The sequence below is a fragment of the Ammodytes marinus genome, assembly GCF_949987685.1.
Source record: "Ammodytes marinus genome assembly, chromosome: 3".
Lineage (NCBI taxonomy): Eukaryota > Metazoa > Chordata > Actinopteri > Uranoscopiformes > Ammodytidae > Ammodytes > Ammodytes marinus.
In genome coordinates, this window is record NC_137232.1 from 2,966,161 (window position 1) to 2,986,907 (window position 20,747).

Consider the following 20,747-nt stretch of genomic DNA (forward strand, 5'->3'; position numbering starts at 1 on the left):
CTTTGTGGAAAGGCTAACATATTATTTAGGGTTTATGAGATTGGTATGTTGATAAATATTGTTCCTAAATCTTAGTTTAGTAAAACAAAAGTAAAAAAAGAGGGAGGGGGAGAGAGAGATAAAAAATAATCATGAAATACAGCTGTATTTCCCCCAGTTAAAGGGATACCTTAATTAAGTTAAAAGTAAAACACTGGCCCTCATTTACTAACAGTGAGTAGCCTATGCACAGATTTGGGCTGTTATTTATCAATATTTTCATTCCCTGAATTTCTTTGTATTCTGAGAACAAAGAAGAGAGAGATGAAAAGGTAAAAATATATCTGACTTTTTGACTTATATGTCAACATTACATCAATGTGATGCTTTGAAGGGACAACAATTGCATTGACAATGAATATTAGTTTAGAAAATCAATTTAGGTGTGACTTCCTTTAATGTAGGCTAATGTAAAAGAAACTTCCGATATACGCCACGCCCACTTCTTGTTGTGTATCCGGATACAGATACAGATAATTTTGTTGGTTGAACAGATACAGATACAGATAATGACGTCTCCGCACACCCCTAGTGCGTAAGATGTAACATTTATGAAGCCTCTCTTATGTATTGGTTGTGCCCCAGCCTTAAAGAGGACCTATCATACTTTTTCGACTTTTATGACCTATAAACGTTGTTATAATGATTTATAGTCATGTCTAACCATACTAAAGTATCAAATAATTACGTACATGCATTTAGACGTATTCCCTGCTGACCGTCTGGGGTGGCTGTGCAGAGCACTAAACACTAGGGCAGCCGGTCGAGAATTCACTTGTTCAAATCATGGACATATAAAGAAATGGACACCGTATTGAAACATGGCGCCCATTCATTCCTATGAAAGCTGCCATACTGCTCTCATGAGAGCCCTGGCACGCCCCTAAAGCATGACGCGAGCAGTGTAACGTTATAATATGTCCGTGCATTAAGCTAAGCGGGACGAGCACAGTTGCATTGTTTATCGACCATGGAAGTATAAGTTACTTATCCCCAATGATTTTCTATCTGTAATCTTTAAATTACACCCCGTCGTTGTAAAGTAATATAGTGATAAACGAAGATTCCTCCCGCCATCGGAGGCCGGGCCGTCCGAAGCAACGGTTGTTTCACTACGGCTCCTTTTAGCGTCTACACGCCTAACGTCTAAATCTGAAAATAAAACGTCTATAAAACGCTTTCGGTGGCGTTTTGAAAAGCGAAAACTTCTATTCTATTAGTACATGGTCTAAAGAAAAGTATGAGCCTTTGATTGATATCCAGAAAAAATTTAGCGGAGATACATTCTTGTTTGACGAAATTGTATTGGGAATGAATGGGCCAGGGCTCTCTATGATCTCCATTTTGTTTTACGGACCCGTCCCAGACAGTCAAATGCCTGTAATACCAGGCGTGGCCACCTGTCCATGCTGGCTGCTCGGAGAAGGCAGCGTCCTGGGGGCCTGGTTCAAATCGGTTCAAATTACCTGCCATTGTGTCGTCCCGTTCCCGGATTTTTCCATGTATGGTAAAGCTGCAACGTGGTGTCGCGCTCCGGCCATGCCCCCACCTTCCTGCTCTCAAATCTGCCTGCGCGCTGCTGAAAGTGTTCCGGAAGGAAGGTAACCAATCACAACAAAGTGGGGTTTGCAGGAGGGGGGAGAGGGGGCGGAGAAGCACAAAGCCGAGTGTGGACAGAGACTGCTGAATCGCCCAGATGAGAGGAAGCGTTTCCCGAAAATCTACATTGTTTTTTGTGATGTGATTCGTGTCAGGTTGCTCTATAGCAGTTAACAAGAAATTAAGACCAGAAAAGTAGTATAATAGGAGATATTTAACAAGTTCTGGATAGAGGTCTTCCAAACATTATCTCGGGTGTTAAACATCAAGTTGTAACCAAAACCTCTAATTGCACTTTTTGGGGTCACTGACGAGGTGTTTGGATTAACTGTAGTTAAGCGACGTACTATATCTTTTGCCTCTCTTCTGGCCCGGCAAACCATTCTGCTGAGGTGGAGGGAACCTGTCCCGCCCACTCATACACAATGGCTGAGAGATGTTATGTCCTGTCTTAAGCTCGAAATAATGGAGGTACTCGCTTCAACATTCCAGTGCAACATTTCAGAAAGCATGGGGACCTTTTTTAAACTCATTTCAGTCTCTGTGAATGCTTGATAATCACGCAAAGTTAAATAGTGATATAGTCATTCATTCCCTTAACGATGATAACTTTTGTGACATGTTGCTGACATATGCTCACTGGCAGTGACTTGGGAGAGATTATTTTTATTTTATTTTTTTCGATATAGTGGCACAAGTTGTTTTTACTTATTCTTTTTACACAACCTGTCTGTAACAACTGACCAACCTGGCACTTTGTAATACTAAAAAAACTAATAAAAAGATCTTGATTTAAAAAAAAAAAAAACAGTGGCAAAGAACAAACACCCACACACCATGTTTTTATAAAAAGCATTGTTTATCACGGTTGATACTTTAAACTGATCAGTACCCATGAAATTGCACAATACGAAGGCATGAAAAAAAAAAACATTAAAATAGGTATTGCATCTTCAAAAAGCTAATTTTTCCATTCATAAATACTTCTGGTGATTTCTGTTCACTGCAGTTTCTTACAACAGAATCACAGAGTAATTTTTCTCTCTCTGAATAATAGGCAGAAATCATTTATATATATATATAAAAAAAACACGATGAGCATGATGTGACACTAAAAAATAACAATCAGCAGACATTCTGTGGGTGTGTAGGTATTATTAGTATGATTTAATGTACAACATCCAAAGGCCAAGAGTTCTCTGTGAGCTGTGGCAGCAGTGAGCTGTGGCAGCAGTCCCCTCTGAAAGATGCCCAGGCCCAATACAGATGGTGAGACGGGTGAGACCAGGTCCATGATTTACTGTCCCACTGACCCAGTCCTGTTCTGAGACAATCAGATAGGAGATAAGTTAGCTTAGCATGTCATGGCCACTCCAAAACAACCTGCCAAAATCTTAAATCATTAAATGAAGAGTTGAATATTACTTCTGTAAAATAAAACCTGAAGTAATTTTATGAAATAAAAAAATACATGCTCATGTCTTAGTTGGGCTGTGATTGCATTGTGTGTCGATAAGCTGTGCAATTTAGCTGGTTTGACCGATTTTTACTTAAAATCATCAGAAATATTCAAAATCAAATGAATTGTAAACATCCTTTATCGAGCTAAGTATAAAACACTCGAAAAGGTGAAGATGTGCTGCTTTACATGAAAGCAAACTAATCATCTTTGGCTCTTCACCGTTGGTTGAACAGACAAGACATTGTTTCAAGATGTCACATCGAGCTTTGGGAAAATTAGTTTCTACAGTTTTCTGACATTGTTTAAAGGTCACCTATTGCGCAAAATTCCCTTTTGGTCATGGTGAACATTAATATGGGTTCCTAGGTGTGTCTAGAACCTAGTGACTATTACAGGTGTTGGTGTTATTGTGGATGCTGCACCAGTGTCTAACTTATGTACAGGTGAAACTCATATTATTAGAATATCATGGAAAAGCTCTTATTTTAAATCTAATTTAATTCAAAAAGTGAAAGTTTATATATTCTAGATATATTAGACATATAGTGATATATTTCAGGCAATTTTTTTTTAATTTACAGGATTCAGGCTTACAGCTCATGAAATCATAACAAATATTTTTAATACAGAAATGTCGCTCTTTTCATAAGTATTTTCATTCATCTACTATAAACTTGGTCTGGGTTCTTATTTTGCATGAATTATTGCATTAATGTGGCACGGCATGGTGACGATCAGTCTGTGGCACTGCTGAGGTGTTATGAAGCCCATGTTGCTTTGATAGTGGCCTTCAGCTCGTCTGTATTGTTGGGTCTGGTGTGTATCATCTGCCTCGTGACAATAGCCCATAGATTCTCTATGGAGTTCAGGTCAGAATAGTTTTCTGGTCATTCAAGTACAGTAATACCATGGTCAGCCAACCAGTTACCAGTGGTTTATGGTACTGTGGACAGGTGTCAAGTATTGCCAGAAAAGGAAATTGTCATCTGCATAAAGCTTGTCAACAGACGGAAGCATGAAGTGCTCTAAACTATTCTGGTAGATGGCTGTGTTGACTCTGGACTTGATAACACAGTGGACCAACAGCAGCAGATAACATGATACCTCACATCATCACTGATACAAACGAAATGTTGCGTTTCATTTTGAAATCAAGGTCCCACAGTCTAGAGGAAGAGCGGAGGGGCACAAAATCCAAGTTGCTTGATGACCAGTGTCAAGTTACAACAGTCAGTGATGATTTGAGGCACCATGTCATCTGATGGTGTTGGTCCACTGTGTTATCAAGTCAAAAGTCAACACAGCCATCCATCAGGAGATTTTAGAGCACTTCATGCTCCTGTCTGTTGACAAGCTCTATGAAGATGCTGATTTCCTTTTTCCAGCAAGACTTGCCACCTGTCCACAGTGCCAACACCACTAGTAATTGGTTGACAGACCATGGTATATTGTGCTTGATTGGCCAGACAACTCTCCTTCCATAACACCTCAGCAGTGCCACATGCTGATAGCATCCATGCGACGCCGCATTGAGGCAGGAATTCATGCAAAAGGGGCCCAAACCAAGTACTGAGTACATATGCATGATTATACTTTCTAGAGGGCTGACATTTCTGTATTTAAAATCCTTTTTTTATTGATTTCATGCAATATTCTAATTTTATAGATTTTGAATTTGGGGTTTTCATAAGCTGTAAACCATAATCATCAAAATTATAAGTTGAATTACGGAAATAAATGAACTTTTGCATAATATTCTAATTTTTCGAGTTTCACCTGTATAGTGGAGAGTGGCCTGAGTTGTGCCAGTGGGGAAGTTCATTCATTTCATTTCATTTCATTTTCCTTTATTTAACCTCGAAAGATCAATTGAGGGGTGACCCTCTTTTACAATGACGTCGAGTTTGTACATATACACAATATACAATGAGAATACATAACAAGTTTACACACACACACACACACACACAGACAACAACAATTTAAAACATTCCGATCAATTGAATGAGAGACATAATAGCCTAATTAAAACAGTTACAAGTGTAGAGGGGCTGATTCAAAATAATAATTTTAAATTGGTTAACAGTTATGAGTGTATTTATTTTAATTGTATGTTGTAGGCTGTTCCAGGAGTCAGGGGCACTATGGCTAAAAGCGGTTTTACCAAGCTCAGACCGGGCATAGGGGACATATAACATGAGCATGTCAGTTGAGCGGGTTTGATAAAGCCCATCTGAAATAAGCAGCATTTCTGTCAAATATAGTGGTAGCTTTCCAGTCAGAGCTTTATATGGTTTCTAGAAAACCATAGAAGAAATTGGAAATGTGACCATATATTTAAGAAGAGCCATCCATTTGACTGATCCTGTAAAGAAGGGAGACACAAGGAATAAGATATAAGCACATTTAAGCTAAACCAAACTGTATTTTGCCTTTCAAAGTAAAATTTCCATGATCAAGGCGTTTTGATTATTGTGTCTGAACAATTATAGACAAATTTGAAAACATTTGACACCTGTTTTAGTGCTTTAGTATGCTACACTTTGAGTCTATACAGTTAGCACAATGTCAGCCCTTAACTGCTGCATCATGCTTATTATCCAAAATTCTGGGGTTGGGGTGATTTGTGCCAAAGGGCCTAGGTGAGTTATTAGTAAGTAAGTAAGTAAAATGTATTTATAAAAGCACATTTTTAATAGTTTGCACTGTCCAAAGTGCTGCACATAGTGCATTCAGTAGGTAAACAATGAAGGTAAAATAACAATAACAAATAAAAGACATAAAGCCCATACATCCACATATAAACAAAGATAGTAGTGCAGAGGTAAGATAGTTAATGGGGAGGAAAAGCCAGGGTGTACATAAAATGGAGAAGGAATCACATTTGTCAGGTAGCAGTTTGTTCCACAAGCACGGAGCAGCTAGTGCAAAGTACATTTCTGAGAGTTGTGCCAGTGGCATGGCTGTATATTTTGGTCACCAAAGAGAAATTGATCGTCTACACTAGCTCAGAAGAGACTGCCATCTCTATTCCCCTTAACGACACCACTGATGAGAGTTCAGATGGCCAGAAAGATGATGATGGGGACATTGTCATTGTGAGCTTTGCAGGTAAAACCACCTAGATCTGCTAGGCCTTGTTTAAGAAAATTGACCTTCAATCTTTGTAAAATATTTACTTTATTTACTTTAAATAAACCTTAAATAAGTAATTGTCTTATGGATTTGTCTTGCTTTACAGTTTATGAGATATATATCAGTGGCACAATTTACCCCATGGTATTCTCTCTTGTGGCAAAACTTACACCACACCGGGGGCAAGTTGTGCCACAGGAAAACTTTTTTTTCGAAAGCTATATTTCTTAAACAGTTAATTCCAGATCCAAAGTTGTTATTGCCGGGGATGCACAGCATCCTGAAATATGTGTATATGGAGACATAACTGTCAAGGCCTCACTTTAAAATCACTTTGTAGTGTATAGATTATATACATATAAGTTCTAACCAGCACCACACTGACCTAGATTCAAACTCCCAGATTCACCAACACAAGCCGGTCTGCCTGAAAACTGAGTGCCTTTACTTTAAATACTTTATTACAAGTATTATCAGCAAAATATACTAAGTACTATTGTGTTTTTACTTAAAAGGTGGAGTCAGAGAATGTTAGTTGTCAAAATCCCTTTTTGTAAAAAAAATTGAATATCCCCTAATGATCCGCTATCTGTGTGTGTGCTCAAAAGAAAGTGTTAATTCACAGCTTGGCTCTGTAAACGGGCGTGTTGTTTGCTACCGTGGGTCCCCTTTGTTGACATACCCCTTTACAGAACCTAGGCTGTGTATTAACACCAGACCTTTCAGCGCACACACAGTACGGACAGGTAGCGGAACAGGTAGAGGAGATATTCACTTAGCGTTAGTAGCAAAGTGAATAAGAATGTCCATCTATACCTGTGTGTGTTGGTTGCTGGCCCTCCCTCTGCTCCTAGCTGGGGTTGGGTCTCTCTGCAGACTTCTGAATCTGTGTGAGGGAACGACAGGCACAAAACACAAGTTTCAGGGTCTACTCTCAGGCATCTCTGTGATAAAGTGAGCAAATACCATGGAATAACACAACAGCCAAGAGGATGCCCGCTGAGCCACTGGCTTTAATACTGTATAGGGATTTTCTTTCAACCTTTACTCAAAAAACAATGATGCTGGATGTGTTGATAGAAAGGCATCATTCACACAATGAAAAGCAGACGGATAGGGTAAGATAAGAAGATCAGGAAATCCTTTATTAGTCCCACAGTGGGGAATTTTACGGGTTACAGCAGCAACAGGATAGTGCAAATAATAAAAACAAAAATATAATAATAACTTAGGTAAACATTACAAAAAAAGACAAGTGACAGTAAAACATTCATTAAGTAGACAGACAGTTCAAGTTCAGACACACACTGAAGTGTGTTTTCTAAAGCGTGGCGATAACAGATGTAGCTCTATCTAACTAGCAGCAGAGGGCAGAGCTGCTCTGTAACACGACAGGCTGTGGAACACAGAGACACAGAGACAATACAGAGACACTGACAAACAAAATAAATAAACCCTAAAAAGACCCAAAACAGCAAGACAGTCATGAAGCTGGGACCAGAAAGCAATATAAAGGGCTGCATTGCATGGAGACAAACTCAAGTCCAACACAAGAGCTGATTAAGTTTTGGGCATATGGAAATCTATAAAGGAGATCTTCCATTCCGCTGCAGATGGTTTAACTTAAATCAGACACTTAAAAAAAGGCGGAATTCGAAAAATAAAGTAATGAAGTAATAAAGCGTGACGACAGGCAGAAAAGTTACTGTACCTGTGATTGTTCTTTTAGGAAATCTGGTAGCTGAAATTCACCTTTAAAGACCTGGGAAAACAAAGGGCCAGGGTTCAGAGCTCAGCAAATTCACTGACTCGGCATGATTTCATCATCTGGGATAACCTATTTTCCACCACTGAACATTCCCCCAGGAACTAGGAACCTTTGGAGGAACTCTGTGCGGTTCCACCACAGGAACCAGGGTCTAAACTATAGTTCCTGGATCTTTGGACCACAGGAACAGAACCTGTAGGACTTTACAAAGGTTCAGGAACTTAATGCAGTGCTGAAGAATTCTGATTGGTTGAGTTCTGGCAGTGTTTTGTTTCAACCGCCATGTTTAAAACTCAGCTGTGCTACTAGCGATCATCTCCTTTCCTGTGTGGATCAATACATTTATTTTGTTTTATTTTTTTATATATTTTTGGGCATTTTTCATGCTTTCTTGATAGAGACAGAGGTGAAATGGGGCAGAGAGGGGAGTGACATGCAGAGAGCGACCGCGGGCGTGTGATGTAATAAAGAGTGATCAGAAACAGCATGACCTGAATGTCCTCCGTGCACACACCCTGTGTCTACTGCGCCTTTTTTCTTCTTCTGTGCTTTCTGTCAATAGGTTTGAGCAGCTTTAAATATAATCTATGCTCAGCAGCTAAAATAGATAAAGAAAGAATCTGTTCATGCTGACTGGCATATTGACATAATACAGACAACATTCATTATAGTCTCAACAATTCTGGTGTGTCTTTAAAAATAAAACCTCCTACACGTGTATAGTTGTGTAAATTATATACTTTTTATATACAACTAAGCTGATTTCTGTAAAAACTCACCATGAATTAAATTGATCATATAATAACATATGCAGTGCAGATACTTTTACTGATTTTCTATACGTCATCAGCCTGATATGTATAACCTTCGCAGGACTTCAGGCTGTGATGGAAAGACATCTGATTTTTGTCATCTGATCACATGAAGACAGCTTTCACTACAGGTGGAAACACTTTCAAGACGCATTGAGATCGGATCACAAAAACCACATTCGGAGGTGGTTTACGTCGCTTGTGTCCGATGTGTCCGCATTCAAATAGTAGTGGAAACAGCTATGCGACTTTTGTCCACATTAGGGACCGCAGTTTGCACAAGCAGTAACTTCACTGCGTTAATTTAGAAAGCCGCGTGCCAGTGGTTGTGACGAGAGTTTGTTTATCAGAGTCAGACGTTAGAATAGCATCCCGGCGAGCACACATGTTTCACCAGTCAAAGTGGCGTAATAACTTATTCTCCTAAAACTAAAAACAGCAATGCAAACAGAAATTATGTATGTGTTGATTTACATACAGAGCGGGTAAATGGAATCGGATCACAGCTGGTCAAAGAAGTTGCATGTGGAAAGACAGGTGTGAACACACGGACTGAGAGCTGGCCACTTGTGATCACATTACCAAAATTGCATCATAAACGCAGGTGGAAACAGGGCCTAAGTTCCTTGAAGAGGAGTTCCTGGAACTCAAAGTCCCTGGTTCTTTTGGTGGAAAAGAGGCTTTAGTCAGCTAGTACGCATATGATATCCACCTCAGTGTGTATGGGGGGGGCCTGTTTGTTACACTGCATCTTGCAAGGTGAACATTTGCAACCTAAAGGCCAGAGGCTGCTGGACGCATGCTAGGAATGACATGGTGTCAGACTACAGATGTAAAGACAGACAGACAGAGAAGGGACATGGATGAATGGGGGAGGGGAGGAGGCTACAGCAAGCGGGCAAAAGGCTGACTGTAAAAACAAGAGAGCAGGGCAGGCAGGGTCAATATCCCACAGGACACACACTGGGTGTCCACTTCTTCATGGTGTGTGTGTGTGTGTGTGTGTGTGTGTGTGTGTGTGTGTGTGTGTGTGTGTGTCTGGCTCTCCCTCTCTTGCTGGTGCCTCAGCCACACAGTCGACACATAAACGGATCCTTCAGGATTATTACTAACATGTGTCTCATTTCTACAGCGAGGATATCTACACGGGTAGTCTCCTCCCTCTGGTAGAATGAAAAGAAGGCCATAGCAGCACAAGGTCGTTGGCTGAGCTGATAAATGTGGAGCGAGGCCAGGCCTGTGAATAACAACCGTCAGTGCGTTTACATGCAGACTCATAATCGGGTACATAAACGAATAAGACTTCAACAGGACTTGTGAAATGCATGTAAACACCTTTATCCGATCTACTTCGCACAAAAAATCGGCACATTAAAGGACAAGCAAAGTCGGATAAGAACACCTAGATAACTCGTTCATAGTCGGCATTCTCTCTGCATGTATACAGGGATCGGATATCGCATATCGGAGTTCTCGTTCTGCGATTGCTCGAGAATCCCTGCGGAGGATTTCACAAGGAAGTGGAAGGAGACGTAAAAAATAGTAGGGTTGTTGCCGGAAGGGAACCGGACGTCTATAACCACTTGTTGAAAGGGCTACAGCGCCACCTAGCATAGTGGAGACAGCCATGCATCGGACATTTATCGAATATTTGAAAGGCCATGTATACTCAGATAAGTGAAGGGGTCCGTTCGATTGGCAAGTTTGGTATATGTGATAATCCAATACAGTTGTCCCATGGAAACGCACTGAGTGTGGTGATGGAGGGAAGCTGAGTCTCAGACCAATGGAACAGAGACAGACATCAAGCGGGAGAACAAGGCACGAAAAAAATTTAAACACAAAACTTTTTACAAAAAACATAGCACATTAAAACCACATTCATTAAAAATAAAATGTAATCATGTATTGGCCAAATGTATCGAATAGCCATGAATCTATCAAATTCCATACATGTTCACATGTCATGGCAAATAAAGTCTTCTGAATCTAAATCTGAATCTGAAATTGATGCAATTTCATCTTCATAATCGATTGAATATGTCATATTTAAAATATTCAAATAACAACTGTGTTCCAATTGCATTGCAGCATTATGAGAATGTCTACATCAAAATATAACAGTTTTTAGGCCGAGTATTCAGCAAATTTTTATATTTAAAATTGATTTTTCCAAGAAAGTTTTACTTTTCATGTATACTTTCACTGTGTGAGGTTTGATTATGATAGGAGTAAAGGAAAAATAAGCCCATTATGGTGTATTTTGGCCATATCCGATTAGCAGACTGCTCATTTGCATATTCAAATTAATTTAGAAAGAAACTTCTAATACAAAATGTTTTACTTTCCCCGTCGACTTTCATTGTGTAAAGTTTTATTATGGTAGGAGTAAAGGAAAAAATTAGCCTACTCATTTAACTTTTATTTATCCTCGAATCCTCGAGAGACCAATTGAGGGGTGACCCTCATTTACAATGACGTTGAGTTGACTCGATTAGTGTATAGCTCATTTGCATATTCAAATTAATTTTCAAATAAACTTGTAATACAAAAATGTTTACCTTTCATGGATATTTTCATTGTATAAAGTTTTATTTTGATAGGAGTAAAGGAAAAAATAGCCCTATTATAGTGTATTGTTGTCTGGCCTTACTGGCACACATCTTGGATTGATGAGAATTTAACCTATTTCCTAAACTAGGATTTCTTAGGACTTTTAGTATGTTGTTCTGGACACCTCATAGAAATAATCTATGCTGAAATGGCCTAGTGTGAGTGCACCCTTGGATGGCCAGACTCCATGTCTGGATTGTGGGATCACTGCAGTAACATGAAGCCCCTATGCTCATGTCTAGCACACTCTGAACACAAGGTCTGTTGCCAGTTGAAATGGTTCTCACTGCCCAGCAAGATCAAAGGGACTTCAGAACACCAATACAGGGCTCAGTCCCAAATTAGCTGACTATTTCCTTTGAACAATGGGTTAAAATTACAATTCTAGGAAGTTGTAATACAGTAATACTCAGGAACTAGATTTAGAACTAGGCTTAATCCATGTCTGTGAAACTGGCCCTATATGTGTTAAGTATAACCTTTTCATCACAGTCTTTCATAAATCCCACAACAAAATCTGGTGTTTTTCGGCAACTCCTATTGTTACCATTGAAGAACTAAGATCAGACATTCACATGAAAACTCTGCAGGAAGCAGAAACCCTCACAACCTGCCACAGCATGCCTGAGCAGAGCCAGACAGCGCCCACTCAGGGAGGGACCAGCACAGTCAGGTCAGCCAAGGTGTCTGCTGTTACAAACAGCCTTGGTTGAGCTTCAGTATTATGGTTGGAGCTCCCTGAAAACTAAGCCCCGGTCCCAAAGGGTTGGCCAGTGTTCGGCCATGATCGGCATGGAAGAATGTTTCAGCTACTTCCTCCCTCTCTGGGTGGAAACTTTCTAGGGATATTTGTTACCTCCAAGAAAATGCTTCTATCTGAAATGCACACTGAAACTCCTCAGACAGGCTGCGTATGAGTGCTCTGCCCTTTGTGTCAGTGCTACCAGACCTGTAATTAGCTTTAAATAACAAAATAAAAATTCATCAACTCAGATTGAGTAATTTGATGAATATTATATTGCCATTAATTGCTGAGTGGTCATTATATTGTACCATTTTAAGAAGTCAGCGTATGAAGATGTTTCTGAGAGGAAACTCTTATCGCCTTGTGAGTTTTTTTTTTCCTGGGGCCTAAATAATGTAAATGGTCAATTAAATAGTTTAAACTCATAGGACTGACTTTCAATCAGGTCTAGAACATTAAATCTAAAAATGTTGGTATAGTGATGTGTCTTAAAGCAATCCAGATTTATTTAAAAAGGATGTTAGCAAAAGCTTCAAACTTGTTTAAGGACAACCCTGTCAAGCAGCGTTTGACACAAAGCTTTGTAGAAAAATATTGTAATTCTCCACAAAGTCAAGTATCAAGGTATCACTGCTTTTTGTACACAAACTGGTGTGGTAGTGATCTAAACCAGGCCTTTTTTCAAAGTTTAGTATTCATAAAATGTGTCACAGTGATTCGCTTGCCGATGACACTTTATAATAATGTTAATTTGTATGTGATTCATAAGTCATATATGAGTCATTAGATACTGATGTACTAATCATTTACAAAACAGTAATATATATTTGATATATTTTGATATATAAGATGATCAGTGCTATTATATGTTATCATATCACAAATGTGTTGTAAGTCATCTATAAAGCTTTTAGTAAATCATGAAATGCTCATTAACAAATCATCGGTAAATTATTAGTAAGTCATTTAAATACCTTTCTGCATCCCCCTAATCTAAAGTGTAAACCATTCATCAGCTACAAATGTGGAGTAGGGCTGTCCTCGACTAAAAATGAACGTAGTTGAATCTGGTTGATCGAATCTTGCCTATAGTCGACTAATCGCCAAATCATGCTATTTTTTTTCCTGCTTATTGACCCATATACTTACTTCAGTGACAACACAGGGGGAATAAATGTAGAAGTTGCTGGTTTGACCAAGCAAAAACGAGAGACCGCTGGCTTTACCACAGTTGTTCCACAGCCCGATAGTTCGACCAATATTCTGGCGGCGGCTATCGCCTTCCAGCCTAAACCCCGCCCTACCAGTAAGGGTAGGGACGGCGGTGGAAACACCACCCAGATTTTTAAAAGTCAGTTGTCCCGCTCTGAGCCGCTCCGACCCGACCCGCTCTACTCGGTGGAAACGAGGCATTAGATGGATAGATGACAAACCCTGCTTTACTTAACCTCATCCCACCTGGCCAAGTTACAAAAGCTGGCAGACGGACATATACTGTTTTGCCCAGGTTTTAGACGCTGTCAGACGGTCCAAAATAAACCAAAAAGCCCTTTGTTTTAAGCAAGCTGAGGCCTTAAGCCACATGTGTGCAACTACAGAAGAAATATTTGGCCCTAGCCATGTGCGACTGATTGTATTGAAGGGTTATGGTTCAGCAAGATCCTAAAAACACAAATCAAAAGAGAAAGCCTTGAATAAGACATCTGGAATTATAAGATAGTATTATCCACTCTTACTCACTGACTATCTGGCAAACACAAAGTCAGTTCAATTCTAAATCTGAGCTAAAGAATAAAGGCAAATCAATCACTTCATGTGAGGTCCTCATTAATACATCTTTTAGCCTGTTTTTTTAGCCAACGAGTGCCACAATGGCCCAACATTGATGATGGCCCTGGATCAATATGATATGAGCCTGTACATCATTAACTGTCCTTGCATCAATATAAAGTAAAAGGTCCAGCCACAGACCGAAAGCCCAACACAGGAGACAAGGAGCTCTACAAACATTTGTTTCTCTCGACTAACCCATCTTATTATTGTTACTGTGCAACAGCTGAGAACTTATCGATCCCAATATCCATTTCTCACCAGGGAACAACTGGAAAGCCACTTAAAAGCTATTGATTGAGTGTTTCAAGAGCCAGTCTCAGCGAGCCTCATTCACAACAGGCTGGAACAATCTCTACTCACCGGCAGCCAGAGGTGAAGCCCGGAAAAAGAGAAGAAGTCCAGGTATTACCAATTTAACAAAGTCAGTAGAGGACATCTCAATGCAAGATACATAGCATGTTCGGGTTCAGTTGATGGTAATGCAAATTTTTATTCCGAAATCTTCTTGGATCAATTTCTGTGATAGAGTTCCAAAATTGAGGCTAGTTCCTGCATCTTTCAAGACCCGGTCCTGCTGAACCTGACACAACCCAAGACCACGCACTTGCAACGCATGACACCCATGGACCAAAACCATACGGAGCCCTACGCAGTAGCTAAGGCTGAACCAAGTCATTGTCTTTTTATCAATATAGCAAGCAGAAATCATATTTCAAGATTGTTGTGGTTGTTTGGATGCAACACTCCATATCATGTATGACGCTTAACAAATAAGGTATTGGGACACGCTAGTAGCTCAACAGGTAAAGGTCATACCATTAAAGGGATAGTTTAGTATTTTTGTTTATAAGTGGGGTTGTATAGGGTCGTTATGCATAATCAATATGATATCTTATGGAGATGGCAATCAGTGCAGTCACTATAAGAAGTAAAGGGGAGATGTCGCTATAGCAGAAGTCAGCATTGTACTGTTGCAGACAGGGTGTTATGGGCACGTTTAGGGTCCTTTCCTGTTTGTATTCCTTTTCATTACTATAGCTGATTGTTGACATGCTGTAGCTATGTTTATGAGGGTTATGTTAGTGACTACACTTCCCAGCACCTTAGCACCAGGATGTGACGTCACACAGGTGTAAACAGACTGTTTGACAATGAGCAGCAGCCAGGCAGCTGGAGGAGATTGTTTGACACAGACACCTGCAGAAGACATGAGGAGGATCAACGTTTGACTCAAGCTAGCTCACATCAGTGAACAGTTCTTTGTTTTAAGCTTTCACAACTACACAGAGGTATCTCTCTTCGCTGTCACACTACTGAACGTAATATCATACGACTGGACTGGAGGCTCATGAGAGCTGGAGACGGGGCTCTTTGAACCAGCGGATGGTGGGTATAGCTAGACTTGGCCTTTGTCTCATCAGCTCTTAGATTGCCTTTTTCTTTTGTTATTTGCTTGTGTTGCAGTAGCGGAAGCCCGAATACCGGGCTTCTGCGGTGGCTGTAGTATAACACAGGGCCAGAAGAAAAATGTTTGTTCTCCACATACTGTATGCTTACCTACATTTTAAATATATGTTTAATGGTACGCTAAACTGAGATTTTTTCCACAGCTTTATTTTACCGCCAGACGAATTAATAATCTGCAGAAGCTCTGAATCGAGCAGTTGATAAGCGAAAAAAACAAAAGCTGTTGAAATAATCTCAGTTTAGCATACTGTTGAACGGTGATTTAGGTTTTAGGTTGGCGAAAAAAGTTTTTCTTCTGGCCCCCTCTGCAACAGTACAATACTGACTTCTGCTACAGCTACATCTCCCCTAAACTCCTTATAGTGACTGCGCTGATCACCATCTCTATAAGGTAACATATAAACTATGCCTAAGTACCCGTGACAACCAGTGTTGGAATAACGCCGTTATTTAAACGGGGTAATCTAACTAATTACTGTTTCCGTCGTTACAACGCCGTTATCATTACTGAACGTTAAATGCGGTGCATTACTATGAATTGATTGAATAAACTGTATAATCCGAATGCAGCCCTGGCTCCATACTACACAAACTGCTAGTGAGGAGACCGGGTGGGTTAACAACGAGATAAGCGATTGTTATTTCTTATAGTGTTTTAAGATGTGTTAACTGTTATTCAGTGTGGATGACATTATAACTGTCAGTTAGCGGCCGGTAAATAAACCGGAGCGCCTGTTTAGAGAAGTTTATTTTTCTTTCTCTCTCTGTTGTGTGAGCGTGCAAGTTGCCGCAGTAACCACCTATCAATCCACGGTTGAAACTAGCTTTCCCTGAGTTTGTTTGCATCACCCTTGTGAGTAAGTGCATAGAGTTTCCCGATCTCTATAAATTATAATTTATGCACAATCTGAAACTGGAAAAAACATGTAGGCTACTGCTGTATTTTTTATATCTCTATCTCTCCCTATCCCTCTTTTTTTTACATTTGTTTTACTAAACTAAGATTTAGGAACAATTTGTATCAACGTATGTGTCAATCTCATAAACCCTAAATAATATCTTAGCCTTTCCACAAAGCCATATGTGATTTTAATGTGTCAAGTTTGCAGTTTCCGATTTTATTGTATGGGTCCTGAAGAAGGCCTAAGCGTCTACGCATTGATTGACAGCTGAAAAAGTACAGGTCCTAAGCATCAGTTTGATGGAAACGTTGTGCCGTTTGAAAGAGTTTAAGCAGTAGGCCTAGTAAATGTAAATACATCGGGGAAGGGCTGACGGTGACTCGGGGTGCAGCATATTCCATCGGTTCGTCTCTTCTCTGCCATGTCAGCGGTTTACGAGGAAGCACAGATTAAAAACAGCAGCATATGCGACCGGTAGAACCCTCTATTCAAGTGATAGGGCGAACGCGCTGCGTTTATCAGTGGATAAAAAGAAAGAGACCCCGGGTCACGGGACGCGCCCGGTCCTCTCGTGTACACCGCAGAACAGCTGTTAGTGTCATTCTACCTGTTGTGTCATTGAGGCGGAACGCGCTGCGTCAATTAAGCGCATAATATAAAAAAAATAAAATCCCCGAATAATAACGGGACTATTCGGAAATTATCTGTATCCGTATCTAACTCATTATCCGTGCTTATCAGAATACATATTCAGATTCGGGCTCATCTCTAGCTAACACAAATAGTTACTTTCCCTGGTAACTAGTTACTTCTATTATAAAGTAATTCAGTTACTAACTCAGTTACTTTTTGGAACAAGTAGTGAGAAACTATAAGTAATTACTTTTTTAAAGTAACGTTCCCAACACTGGTTACAACCCAAGTTTAAAAATACTGAACTATTCCTTTTAGGCTAAGTCCTTGTCGCAGCTGCCAAGTTACGATTCTAGCCCGCTTGCTTCATGTCTTCCCACTCTCTTTCCCGGTTTCCAACCTCCTGTATCTCTCTGGACTATCTAAAAATGTATCAATATCTATACTGCATTAGAATTATAAATAAATAATATTTAGTAATGTCAAGTTGTCACGATTCTAAAATCTTCTTAAATGTGGGTTCAATTTGTCAGTTGTTCTTTATAAACATTGGTTTATAAAAAAATTAAAAAGGGTGAAAAAAAGAACCGAAGCATTAAGCAAAACAATATTTGATCTGCTTCTAACTATAAACACCAGATATGTCGGCAATAATACTATTGTTTAATATTATGTAGACAACAAATGCTGAATTGCTGTGAATAAAAATTGTACCCGCAATCCCAATATTGTTATATATACTGTGTATATACAGTATTGGCAAAGTACAAGGTAAACAAAATACAAAGTTACCTAAAAGGATATAAATTGAACACACCCCATGTTATCCGATAAGGTCCGGCCTCTTCGCTACCTTTTGCACATAACTATGAATTAATCGCTGGAACCTTCCTGGGGCAAATCAATAGAAGTGCAGAGGTTGCAGGCAGCTATGCACTGACTTTGTTAAATGCTTTGACCGCAGGGCAGACGCTGCTTAGAAGGATTACTTTTAAGATGGGTCTTCACTCACAGTAAAACAGCAAAAGACCACAGAGATAAGGCTGCTCTCGACGGGTCAAGCTCCCTTATTCTTCCACATCACTCTGCCTCCATAATGCAGACAAACATTGTATCCACGGCTGCTTCTGAATGACAGACGTCCCTGCTGGGCAGCTAGATCCAGGCTGCATATTCTGTGGTGAAATCAGGGCTAGAGTAGCGATGAGACAGAGGGTAAATATTTGGACGGGGTTGGGTGAAAATGTAAGACACCAGAGAGAGCATTTCCACATGTGGCTTCATCATACAGTGGTTTAGTTCAGGGCTGCTTGCCAGATGTCTTATGCAATGCACCCCGGTAATTGGGGGCTACCATCCCAACGGAAAGTGGCCAGGAATTTAGTAAGATTCCTAGCATTCATGATAGTGTTATGACCACGTAGGGTCTCTCTGGGGTATGACAATAGCTTGAGCTTGAGTAGAACTTTTTGTAAGCTATTCTCAGAGGAGCAACTGGAATGACCAACAAAAAAGAAATGAAGAAAAAAAAGGGTTAGAATTAATCAGAATGGTCAGTTTGTAGGTCGTTTGGAAAGGATCACCGGGAAAAAAACACATACATCATGTGTGTATACACGATAACTGACTTAAAGTATGCATGTCAGGCACACCCATATAACATCTCTGAATAATAGTGGTTGAATTGAACTCTTTCAAACAAAACTAGTCGGTGCACAAATCAAAAGAATACTTTTTCTAATACCCATACTTTATTTTATAAAAACATAAACTTTAATTTAAGTGTATGTAATATTTTTAATATGTTTATTTTATATACTAACACTGATTCAAATTTGTATAAAGTGGACTGGGTTTCTCTTAGTAATGAATAGGGGAGAACGGGTTAAGCATGGACATATAAAGAAATGGACACCGGATTGAAACACGGCGCCCATTCATTCCTATGAAAGCTGCTCATTGGCGCAGAGAAGCAACAAGGAAGCATTAATGCAGAAATTCATGCGGCCCGGAAGCATGACGTAGCGGCACTATGGACCTATCAAGAAAGAGGGCGGCAAGCGTAGTGGACTGGTAGCAGATATAGAATCATTCTCGTTCTGTAGCATTGTAAGCTAGAGGTCTTAGCGAGCACAGTTGCATTGTTTACCGACCATAGGCGTATAAGTCACTAACCCCCCGATGATTTGCTATATGTGATCGCTGTATGTGATCTTTAAAACACTCCATTTTTGTAAAGTAATACAGTGGTTAACAAGTTCTAAACGAAGATTCCTCCAGCCATCTAAACCAAACTAGTGGGCGAGCGCTGTTTTGATAGCGTGTGTTACATCTTTATAGGTCCATGGTGCTTAAGTTAACTATTGAAATCAACCAAACAAAGGTTCAAATGCTTAAGTTAGCTGTTTAAAGTTTTCCTATAAGACCAATGTTGCAGCTGTGAACGCAATTGCCTCATCAGAATGAGTAAGAATTAGTTTAATTTTCCTGCCGTGAGGCCGGGCCGAAACCAAAACCTTTGTTTCACTACGACTCTGTTCAGCTGCCCACGGCTGCCCACCCCTCCTCCTCCCTCGAAAACAAACTGAAAGCCGTTAAAAGCCGTTGGGCTAATAAAACGCTTGGCGTGGCGTTTTGAAATGAGAAAACTTCCATTTTACTAGTATATGGTCTAAAGATTAGTATGAGCCTATGATTGATATTCAGAAATTTTTTGCGGAGACACAATCTTGTTTGCCGCTTGTATTGTGTGGACGGGAAAATCTGCCTACGGACTAGGGGTGTACGGTATAAACGGTATAGAAGGTAAACCGGTATGAAGTTGCGCTATGATATGGATTTTGACTCTACCGTGTCACCGGTATAGCAGTTATAAAGCATTGACGAGCGCTGCCACACAATGAATGCAGGCGGCTGCTGCGTCGTCAGCCAGCACGTGCCCAATACATCCATGACAATGCTGCTAGATCCCATGTCATTCACAAAAATAAATTGTAGTAGAGGAAACTGGTGGATGTATGTTATCGGCTAATATCACTAGTTTTACTTCAGAAGTGTCGGCCAAAACATCGCCCAAAATGTCAGAATATGAAGCATGAGACGAGGAGTAGGGATTTATCCTATGTTTATTTCCTTCTTTAACATGCACAGCAGCATACAGATCCCGGGAAAAGAACAATAGCAATACGCTCGTGATGAGACATTAAACAGCTGCTGCGAACGGCGAATCGCGACCGTTTAATAACGTGCATAAATTATAACTTATTACAGCGATCGAGAAACTCCATGTACTTACTCAAACAGGTGATGCAAAACAAACTCAGGGAAAGCACGTTTTAACCGTGGAATGATAGTTTACTGCGGCAACTTGCACGCTCACACAACTGAGGGAGAAAGAAAAGGAAACTTCAGTAAACAGATGCTCCGGCTGACTGACGTCACGGCCGCTAACTGACAGTTATAATGTCCTCCGCACTGAACAACTCACATCTTAAAACACTATAAGAAAATAACAAACACTGTGACCTATAAACTTTGGGGCCTTTTCAACAGAAAAGCATTGCATTGCCATTCAAAAAAAGTCTTACATAAAGAGCAATCAGTTTTTCATACTGCGACCGTGAGCGTGTTGAACACTTGTTTACTGGCGCCTCGAGACGGTCGGACTCGTTCTCGTCACTCACAGCCCGGTGAAAAATGCTCCTCGCTGTGTACACAGAACAGCATCCGCGAGGGGAAA

At 40.1% G+C, this 20,747-nt stretch overlaps 1 protein-coding gene across 5 annotated transcripts in view; it reads right to left on the minus strand.

Annotated features, from left to right (window-relative positions):
* Nucleotides 1-2,511: 2,511 nt before the first annotated feature.
* Nucleotides 2,512-20,747, minus strand: part of tpst1 (tyrosylprotein sulfotransferase 1) — a 101,992-nt gene continuing 83,756 nt past the window's right edge. For 2 of the 5 annotated variants that reach the window (XM_080052560.1, XM_080052559.1), the window contains exons 4-6: nucleotides 7,947-7,997; nucleotides 7,052-7,121; nucleotides 2,512-2,962 (exon numbers count right to left, since the gene is read on the minus strand). In XM_080052560.1, the coding sequence (XP_079908686.1) occupies nucleotides 7,086-7,121; nucleotides 7,947-7,997 (87 nt within the window). In that variant the 3' untranslated portion in view covers nucleotides 2,512-2,962; nucleotides 7,052-7,085. The remainder of the gene's footprint in view (nucleotides 2,963-7,051; nucleotides 7,122-7,946; nucleotides 7,998-20,747) is intronic. The other 3 variants (XM_080052561.1, XM_080052563.1, XM_080052562.1) reach the window with 3 other exon arrangements.